Here is a 10,825-nt window from a genome sequence, read left to right as displayed (position 1 = left end):
TCAACGCTTTATAAAACAGAGTGGTTATGAGATTTACGGACATGATCACCCAAGATGAATTTGGTCGATATCTCATCAACTTCTCCCCACTATTTCTGTAGGAAATGAGTAGGGGCGACAAATGAGAATTTTAATTTTGATCTTAGGGTTTAAAGGGTTAAACTGCCCAAATTGCACTGGAGGACATATATTTCTTGTCTTTTTCTACGTTTCATGGTTTGTTCTTCGCCGTGTGATGCGTGAGGCTAACGAATTCAGGTCATAAATATGCGATAGTGATATTTAGTGTAGTTTCTCTGTAAAGAGTTAAAGGCTGATACAGATATATCGTTATTAATAAGGCGGGAAAGGAAGCTCTTGAGCTTTGCGCTAATTAGTAATGGTAACAGGACTGAGTGGAGTCCAATTCAGTCTGTAATCATAACTAGAGCGGTTTTCACTTGACTGTCGTAAAACCAAAACCAAAGTAAATACACTAGCCAACCAAAGGGCATAGTAAAACCAAAACCAAAACCAAAACCAATCCCTTTCGACAGTCAAGTGAAAACCGCTCTATAACAAAATTCTTAAATCTGATTGGCTATCAACTGCCCTGATTTCAGCCTTAATAGAACAGTTAAATAGGACAGTACGCGTCATGCCTAAGTAATTGGACAGTACGCGCCATCACGCGCGCGCTTAAATGGCTTTTTTTTCACTGCTAGCAAAAAAAATCTCGGAGTTTCTTGTGTTCTGATTAAAAAAATGAGCCTAATATATCACAAATTTTGTTAAAGTTATGATTAATTGGTAACAGAACTTCTTGTCGTCAAATTCGGTCTGTAATCATACTCGTGATTAAACAAATTGGACTCCCGCTACGCGGTCGTCCGATTTTGTTAATCACTCGTATGATTAAATGTATTATAGACCTCAACATAGTTCAGTGGAACCTCGATTTAACGAAGGGTCAAGGGACTGTGAAACTTTGTTCGCTATTTCGAGGTTTCGTTTTATCGAGGTTCTTTTTCATATACGGTATTTTACTATGACAATACTGGGCGAAGAATATCGTTCGTTATAACGAGGTTTTCGTTATATAGAGCTTCGTTATGTCGAGGTTTCACTGTACTGAGGCGAAGAATAGCGTTCGTTATATTGAGGTTCCACGGTACTGGGGCGAAGAATACCATTCGTTATAACGAGGGCTTCGTTAAATAGAGGTTCGTTATATCGAGGTTCTACTGTACTGGGGCGAAGAATATCGTTCGTTATAACGAGGGCTTCGTTAAATAGAGGTTCGTTATATCGAGGTTCCATTGACTGGGGCGAAGAATATCGCTCGTTACAACGAGGACTTCGTTATATAGAGGTTCGTTATATCGAGGTTCCACTGCAAGTGTTGAAACCAAATGAACTGCTTGAACGAGGGAGGCTTCCGTATAATGAAGGTGCTTAAGTAATTGAACAATATTTGTCACTAGTCGCGCGCTGTAACAGAACAGTTGCTTGTGAATTATTTCTTTTCTCTCTATTTCAGGTCAAAAGTTTTCGGAAATCTTGTATTTTATTAGAACTGAAATGTTGAAACTAGCGGCTCAAATTGCTTTTTCAATTTTTGTTTGAGTTATTCTGTTTGCTGTCGTAATCGTGATAAAGCAATAACATTTTGTTCAATCATTCGTGTTATTACTAACAGAATTGGCCTTGAACTAGGCCTATTAACATTATTTATGGCAGAAATGACTTTTTATATATTTTATGCCGTAACTATTTTAGTGCGTCGTTTAAGTTAGTGCGTCGTGCCGATACTTTTAGCAATTATGGAATGCGGCTGAGTAAGATGTGAATAATTAAGGTATGCAGATCGAGGAGGATGTTATCCACCGAGGCTAAACGCTGAGGTGGATAACCCAACAGTGCCTAACTTTGGTGGCGCCATTCCCTCGAGATACAATATAGGCATTTTAAGGAAACCTTCAAGGGGTCTAAAAACGCAGTACGTATATCCTTGCTGAGCACTGTTTTAAAAGGCGTCGGATCCTCTGTCTGTGAATTACAAAAACCATAACAATGACATGCGGAGCGTCTAGTCATTATTTAAATAACGTTTTATAGATACAATTCATTTACGTGAACAACTCTGAAAGTTTTACAAGTCTGTCAGCTGTTATGGAGTTGGAAAACGTAGTATTTCGCATTGCTGAACACCATTTTAAAAGGGGTCGGATTCTGTTCCAGGGCATTGCAACAGCTCGGTCGGTTTCTGTTTTCTACATCTTCTAAGTCCCAGATGTCAACCATGCCACAACCAGGCCTGCAGAGAGTCGCAAACACAGAATTATACGGGGAGAAAAATAGGCCACTTCCGAGTTCCAAAAACCCTCACTTTCAAAATGACGCCAGGTGCGAAAACCTCTCTTGTGAAAATGTGTTTTATTTGCATATATATGAAAAATCATTTCTATACCACAGGTTGAGCACTTAACCTCGTTTTGATACAGAGGCCCGAGGGAACTCTGAAATGGCCTATTCGCCACTTAAGTAAGGAGAAGTGAACTGGAACCGAAAGGCGTCCCGCAATTGTACCTCGGATCGTTACTGGGGACGCGTCAGTCAGCTATTGGCCAATTGTTTTCCCCCGTCTCTAGCAACAATCCCAGAAGTCTTTGCGAAAGTTAACTCGGCCCAGTTTCCTTCTAGTTTCTAAAGTGGCGAACAGAACGTGAGCCAACCTGGTTCTTAGGTTCTCTCTAGAGAACCCTGAGAACGAGGTTGACCGTGAACAGAGGCAGCTACTCGAGGCTTAAGGCCACAAAACACAGTGATTTATATAAAACTGCTGTCCATTGAAGCCTCAAGCCTTGCGTGTAAAAAATGGAGCGAAATGCCGGAGAGATCATTGGGTGGATAATTTGTAAGCTAAAAATATTTATGCAAAAATTTCGCGACTATAATGAGCTACGAGAAATGCATTTTGAGGAAAAAGTGCGGAAAAGGGACATGGTGTTCTTACAAGGTTTCTTTTCATTTGGCTTCCTTAGTAGTGATTTCCCGAAAATTGCATTTCCAAGGCAGAACATGTTTTTATAATGCTAAAAACACACGATTTTCCTTTGGTAATTTTGAATATATCAGCACTTGTTAAGACCTCGCCCTTTGGTATTGGAAAAAAATTTAATCATGCTTTTTGCGGTTTAATTCCAAACTGTACTCCAAATCCAGGGGCATAGCCAGCCCATACACCCATAGACCCGGGCCTACAAATTTTTGGTTTGATCACACTACCGCTTGTAATATATTATGCGTTGTTTGGGGTGAGCTAGTCATGGGTGCAATTTTCAGGATATGTGGAAATAAAAGTCAGCCGGGCCTACCATTAGACGAAAAGCTGGCTACGCACCTGAAATCACGTGAGTTCAGTTTTAAGGACTGTAGGTATTAAAATACCTACAGTCGCATCGGAAAATGGGCAAATCATATCTACAACTGTTGAAGAAGAACTACTTACTTTGGTCTCCCCCGGCACCACTGCGTGTCAATAACCACATGAGTTACTTGCATTGAATTCAAGGTTTTCCAGACAACAGAGGGCGGTTTGCGACTAAAGATTTGGTAGACTTTGTGAGTTCTTTCCCTGCGATACGAAGAAAATTCACCATGCTTAGATCTTAACCAGAGAGGGGGAAGGGGTGGTAAAATTGGCAGTTCTTCTGTCCGAATGAGCTTGGCCATCATGGCGTTTCGAGAAGAGACGCGCGCAACTTCGTGAAGTTTCAAGCACAAGATCATGGTCTAACTGAAGTTACAGTGTCTCAAGATTTTTTGCAACTGGTTAAGCTAGAAGAACCACGAGGAATGTTACAACTTCTGGCATTGTCTACTCCCAAAACCCTGGCCATAGTTGATCAAACGTTGAATAGCACTATCCACTGGATAGAGTGGTTTTCGTTTGAGTGTCGTAAAACCAAAACCAAAGTAATTACTCTGGCCAATCACATAGGACACAGACAATACATTGAACCAATCAAAACTCGAAGTAATTACATGTGGCTGACGCAAAGCGCGGGAAAATGCATGCGAGCGCGTCACAATTGGCTTTGGTTTTACTTCTGATTGGATGAAAAGGTGGCGCGAATCTTTTAAGCCAATCGCATCGTGTAGAAAGTGCAAAACCAATTACTTTTCGACACTCAAATGAAAACCGCTCTAAATCACTATCCAGCGGATAAGTGGTAGGGAAACCAATTGCGGTATGCATTGGTTGGCGTTATCCACCCTTTGAACAACTGGGGCGAGCTCTCTTGCGTTGACCTCACCAACCTAGGAGATATGTCCAGGATTGAACGCAGTCGCACAAATTTGCCAGCCAATTTTTTTCGCAATTTTAGCAAAAAAATGATTCACAAGAAAATTTTGTGAGACAATTACTTGCGAATAGCGCAAGCGTGCAATCCTTGTTGAATTTGTTATTCTTGATATATTTGCTATTTCTCCCATGCATTTCGGACAACGGTTTCCTTTAAATCTTTTTTGCCAAAATTGCGAAAACAATTTGCTAGCAAATTTTTGCGACTGCGTTCAATCCTGGTCATAAGTGCCACCCCAATGTGGGTAAAGTGCTATAAATCTAAATCTGAATCGTGCAAAGTAATAGAGTGGTTTTCGTTTGAGTGTCGTAAAACCAAAACCAAAGTAATTACTCTGGCCAATCACATAGGACACAGACAATACATTGAACCAATCAAAACTCGAAGTAATTACATGTGGCTGAGAGCGAGCGCGTCACAATTGGCTTTGGTTTTACTTCTGATTGGATGAAAAGGTGGCGCGAATCTTTTAAGCCAATCGCATCGTGTAGAAAGTGCAAAACCAATTACTTCTCGACACTTAAATGAAAACCGCTCTATATGTTGAGACTGTACCTTATACCAACATCTTCATAATGAGGATGGTTCACTACGGCTCTTCCTGTGCAGAGTTTTACGGTGGCCATTGTAGGCATGGCCCCAGCAAACACAGAGTCTAATGGAAGAAGAAAACAAAAAACGACAGCGATTGATAACGTGCTCGTAAATGTGTTCATTTTGGGGATTTTCTAGTCCTTGCGAGCGAAGTCATTTGTCACTAGATTTTCAATGAAACGTAATAATAGGTAATGCAATGTATTGCAATTCATTTCAATCTAATGTAAAGTAATGTGGCGAATGAGAGTACAACAGCACGAGTCCTCTTTACGTTGTTTATTCATAAAAAGGGGATATTCCAAGCTATTTACTATCTTTTTACAAAGCTAATACGCGTCTTCGCATCGATGGGCCCTTTGCAGAATACGGTCACATGGTACAGAAACACCTTGCTGGATGGCAAACGACGCTGAGGGTCAAGAAAAACAAAGAGATTACATCATTCAAAAAGCTAAAATAATTTCTTTTCAAGTTCCCACTGCATCGTTTTTGTACCATGTGACCATATTCTGCAAAGGGCCCACTGAATTCCCGAAAAAAAATGGTTCTGTTTTGTCTGTTTTGTTATTTCAGGTTATATTTTAGACATTGAAACTGTTTCCTGTCGTCTGTTGCAAAGGATAGACGTAGATTCAAACTTAAAAAAGTTGGGCCAACTTTTCCAAGTTAAATACTATGTCTTCAAATATCACCAAAATAATTCAGATTGTTTAGTGCTCTCTGATGAAAGTTGTTCGATATCCTCAGAACACAGTAATGACTTCGGCACAGAAATGACCTGAAACAGCAATTTCCTCGTGACACAGTCCCCCTAAGTTCCAATGTCAACATGCAAGGCGCCACTGGCTGATGCTATCGGTGTATTTATGACTTGACTGTACCTCAAGGAACCCATGAAATGCTACGTGTGAAGCAATATAAGAGGTACAGTCGACTCTCTCTTAACGGACACTTCTATAAGACGGACACCTCTGTAAAACGGACACCTAGAGTTAGTCTCTGCCTTTCTTTACTCCCTTTATTTGATTTGACTCTCTATAAGACGGACACCTCCCAAAGACGGACACTTAGTGCCGGTCCCAAAGGTGTCCGTCTTATAGAGAATTGACCGTAGAGCGTGGGTATTGCAAGCAGTATTTCACCTTCCTTTGGCTGTAAAAAAAAAAAAAGCGGAACTATAACAGGATCCTATTGTTTTATTCAGCTTCTATGTCCGCGATAACAGGCTTTGCTGCTTTCTTTAAAATGTCAAAGTTTATCACATTGTCTGCACTCGATGCGAAGAGCCAGCGATATAACGTTGTTATGGATTTAAACTTGTTGCACTATCTAAGATTACAACTCACTTTTGGGCGTCTTCGAATTGATCCACTCAATCTGAAAGGTAAAAGTGAACAAGATCATTTACACTATAGGTCATATACACTGAGTGGAAGCCAAAAAAAAATATTTCTCTCTTTAACTTACCAATTCTTCTTGTTCCGGGTTGTTGTATTCTCCTTGGGTTGCCTGAAGTTAAATTAAGTTTTTATCAGAATCAAATAAACTCTCGTTTTTGACCTTATTTCCTCTAGTCGAGGCCAGACTTATGAGATAGACGTTTATTCAGTGAGAGATACAGGCGGATCGGAAGAAAAAATCCGAGTACACCACAAGTAGGGTTTTATCTTAGATAACATCGGGTGAAGCCAAAATGAACATTTTATGAGGCTCACAAAACGCATTATTCTCTTAACGTAACAAGACTCGAACAGAAGCCCACGAACCTTGTCGAATTGCTGAAAAGACAACAACAACAACAACAAACAAACAAACAAACAAACTGCACAGCGCCAATTATGGAGAGAGCGTATGATTTGCAGTGATTTGGGTTAAGCACTGAACTGCGACGGTTAGCTTTCAAATATTGTTATGGGATACAGCATACGTACATGTATGTTTTAAAAAATCCGGGATTTGGCAGCTAGTCCTCGATGGCGTAGTGGATATGGATGTAGGTTATGAAACAAATGACCCGGGTTTCAAGCCTCCCAGTTCTGCTTACCTATCTTATTTTATATAACACAGTTAAGTTGGAATTAAGTTGTTCTTCACGTAATTTTAGTGAAAGAAACAATCTGGCAATAGGAGTCGAACCTATGACCTTCTAGTCCAGATGCTCTACCACCAAGCTACGGGAGTCTCGTGGGAGCTAAGGCCAATAAACTAGGGTAATTTAGTCCCTTCAAAATGTGCACGTGTCCGTTAATCGCCGACTCAAAAAAAAAGCCAAGACTGGATCGGTGTCGTGTCGAATTGCATTATGGAACTATTCTGGGGGACGAATTTGGACCCAGCTCCCTGCGAAACTTCGCAACAGCCAATGAAATAAGTGATAGCGTTTCCAATGCATTCTATACAACGTTCGCATACGAGGCTTGTTTGGAGTAATAGTACTTACAAACTGTACTTTAAGGTTCATTACTCCTTGAACAGACATGGCAGCGATGAGTAAAATTACTGCAGCTTGGTGTTTCCGTTTGTCAAGAAGAAAACCAAACAACTGGAAAAAAAATATATCTATAAATCAAAAAAGTTGACCAATGTTGGTTTTTCGGGAGGCAGGAAATCTATAAATTTATAAATTTTTATAATTCAAACGGAACGAAAGAGGCAGTGATACCACAACAGTGCAAGCCACTTACTGTGGCCCCTTTAACTAAAGGTGCAAGTTTAATCTGACAATCTTACCCGGAGATTATCCCTCCCTTTAATGGCCTATGCGGGGAGGGGAGGCTCCGCCCGTACGGAGTACCTTTTTCAGGCTTCAGATATATGAAAGGGTAAGGATTTCAGTTACTGAAGTATATGGAAGGGTAGGGAGGGTAGAGAATCTGTCATTTCGGTCCGTAAAAAGGCCCAAAAGGGCTAACAGATGAATTTTAGAACAATGACACGTTCTCGTTTAGTGATTTATTCATATTTGAAAGACAATGCGTTTTTTCAGCAATTAAAAGAGACGCAGCGTTCAAAACAAGTATGAAAAAAGGGGTACCATTTGTTAGTGGAAGGTGTACGAAATGGGTACCTTTCTGTCACAAATGATATATAAAGGGGTGAGGAGTTGGAAGTCGGGGTACCCCCCTCCCTGGGCAATTTCATCACAGTAACCTGTCTGTTACCTCGTTCAATATGATTAAAGAACAGAAGGAAACAAAAAAGAGAGGAAAGAGTCAAGGATACCACAACAGCTAGCCCGCGATCAGGCTCTTCAATTTATACGGCGAGCGAAGCGACTGCCCCTGACATTCGCGTCTCCTTTTGCGTGCTAATCTCGCGTGACTTCTCGCGACTCCTTCAAATGGAGAGCTTACTCGCAGGTTACACAACAGTGTGAGCCACTTACAGTGGCCCCATTAACTGAAAGTGGAATTATAATCTGACAATTTCATCACTGTTACCTGTCTAGAAGCTAAAAGAGAGGCCAAGACACAAAGCGCCGGTGTGCCAAAGAGCTTCAGCCGCATAATGATCACTGCCATGACGACGAAGGCGAGCGATTGTAGCACGTGGTAGAAATGCTGCGGTAGATAGAAATACCACCAGCACATAATTATGTGAAATAATTATGACGGGACGTAATTATGAAAATTATTGAGGGCGACAACAACAACAAAAATCGTTTACACAGGTCAATTTTCGTTCAATTTTAAGAAATGACATTGTGGCGATTTTGCCGTTTTCAGGCAGCGCTTACCGTAGTGCGCATGAGATGCAAACAATTATCGTATCAAGCAGGTTTTTGGCGATTCTCAGTCACGCAAAAAACCTTTCCCTGAAAACAGCAACTTCGCGGCGACGAAGCCGTCGTCATTCTACTACGAGTTTTAGCGAGAATGTCGAAGTGGCGGGAACAAGTTATCAAATGTAAGAAGTTTTATCATTTTGCCATCGGGAGAGGGCTTTACCGCTTGCAGTACTAACTTTTTTGATGAAGAAAAGTAAAATGAAGCTTTCCGGGGAGTCTTTTTGAGAACGCGCAAAACCTTTAAGTTAAATCCCGTAGTCGTACTCGTTCTCGTCCTCAAATCTAAAGCTCTCTAATGTACCGGGCCCCTTTTACACCAAGTGCAGTGGCTTGGTACTATTGGGGGCTTTTAAAAACATATTCAGAGTTGCACACAGACGACAAGAAAAAGGACAAAATTAGTAATTAGAAGGACAAGCTTTTAGGGCTTAGAAAATAATAGGTGATAACGTCGTTTGTTACTATAACATATGATAAAGCGTTTTCTTAAACTTCTATCTTTTACACCGTTTTTTTTTTTTCAGTTCTACAGGGAATAGAGGTGACTTAAGTTTGACAGAATGAAAGTATGTTTGTGAACATTACCTCGGCATAAGGTTTGAGATTGACTTCTTTCCTATGTAAGATATAAAAATAATCCACACTGAGTACTTGAAAAATGGAGATTGAGTATATCTCACCTTCCAATATTAGAGCCGGTGTTGTAACCCGCCTTCCCCAGTTACACAATTTACTCTATTTCTATCCCGCCTATCTATTTCTCTCCCATCCCTGATATTTTATGGGTCTCCTCCCCCGAGCTTCGCGAGCTTCTGCGATACACGTTTTTCTAGTTAAAATATGATCATCAGCGTGAGTGTCGTCCAGAATAGGACCGTTGTTGACAGTTTATTAAGTCCTTCTTTTTTCCTGGTTGGTTTTGCCATTTTAAAGGACTTTTTACACTTATTTGGTGCGAAATTTACCGGTGGAAAATTCCACCTATGACGTCATGACAATTGACCAATAGGAGGGTGAGGGATATTTGACGCCTCTCCCGACACAGCATAAGTCAATCTTTTTTACCCGAGTGAATTTATAATATGATTCAAATCCATTCAGGTGAAACAGGTCGACCTCGCGACGGTCACTGCGCAACCTCATTGAAGCTCGCTTTTAAGAAATTATGAGAGGTTGACTTGTAGTAAGTCTGTGCATGACTGACGTTTCGACAACATGTGCGCTGCTTGTAGTCATGTGGTTGTGTATGGTCAGTCGATGATATTAAGTCGAGAATTAATTGAAAATTTTATTCAAATTTGATTTCAGGCATTGGCGTCCAAGTCAAGAGCTGTGTCTGCTTACTTCTGTTCAACGGTTTCATCCTCATCTGATTCTGAGTCGGATACTTTTGCTTTGTCTGGTTTAGTTTCCGAGGTCCTCCAGGCTTTCCACTCATTTTCGAGTATCTGAAAGCAGAAACAAACACATGTCGAACCTCCTCTTATAGTTATTAGAGACCTTAAGATTCTTCAACAAGAGCAACTACGAGCACAAGATTTTCTCATTGCTAAGTACTCCTCGCGCGTGAACCAACGTCATTTTTGGCGGGAAAAAGCAGTGGCCGTCGTCATTCTACTGAGAGTTTCAGCGACAATTTCGAAGTGGCGGAAACAAGTTATCAAATGTCTGAAGTTTTATCATTTTGCGATCAGGAGGGCTTCAACTCCTACAATAAGGATAACAGTGCTAACTTTTTTTGGTGAATCGAAAGTCCAAAAGTCCAAAAAACTTTCAGTCAAATCTGGCGCTGGTAGTCGTTCTCGTCCTAGAATCTAATGGTCTCTAATACCTCAACAATGCCGACACCTCGTTACTATGGAAAGTTCTCTTTGTCCTAGCCTGTGTCGAGGCGTTCTTCATGGGAAGAAGGGCCGCCTGTTCGCAGGTTATCTTGGTCCCAGAGTTAATCGCCACTGAATGATATGGCCATGACTTGTACCCAAATATTTTCATGCTGTTCTACCCCGCCAGGCCCCGGCTTGAAGGAGAGCACTTTATTCTCAAACTTCCAAGCATGTACAGTCTGTTTTGTTTTGCTTGGTTACTTTGT

General features: G+C 40.9%; 1 protein-coding gene across 2 annotated transcripts in view; it reads right to left on the bottom strand.

The window, feature by feature from the left end:
* Positions 1–899: 899 nt before the first annotated feature.
* Positions 900–10,825, bottom strand: part of LOC140930191 (protein C-mannosyl-transferase DPY19L1-like) — a 56,536-nt gene continuing 46,610 nt past the window's right edge. For both annotated transcript variants that reach the window (XM_073379853.1, XM_073379852.1), the window contains exons 18-26: positions 10,078–10,181; positions 9,319–9,349; positions 8,387–8,506; positions 7,387–7,488; positions 6,414–6,455; positions 6,293–6,323; positions 4,905–5,004; positions 3,491–3,616; positions 900–2,296 (exon numbers count right to left, since the gene is read on the bottom strand). In XM_073379853.1, the coding sequence (XP_073235954.1) occupies positions 2,143–2,296; positions 3,491–3,616; positions 4,905–5,004; positions 6,293–6,323; positions 6,414–6,455; positions 7,387–7,488; positions 8,387–8,506; positions 9,319–9,349; positions 10,078–10,181 (810 nt within the window). In that variant the 3' untranslated portion in view covers positions 900–2,142. The remainder of the gene's footprint in view (positions 2,297–3,490; positions 3,617–4,904; positions 5,005–6,292; positions 6,324–6,413; positions 6,456–7,386; positions 7,489–8,386; positions 8,507–9,318; positions 9,350–10,077; positions 10,182–10,825) is intronic.

The sequence above is a fragment of the Porites lutea genome, chromosome 3, assembly GCF_958299795.1.
Source record: "Porites lutea chromosome 3, jaPorLute2.1, whole genome shotgun sequence".
Taxonomy (NCBI): domain Eukaryota; kingdom Metazoa; phylum Cnidaria; class Anthozoa; order Scleractinia; family Poritidae; genus Porites; species Porites lutea.
Note: the sequence above shows the minus strand (reverse complement) of the source record. Positions and strands in the feature narration are given on the sequence as shown.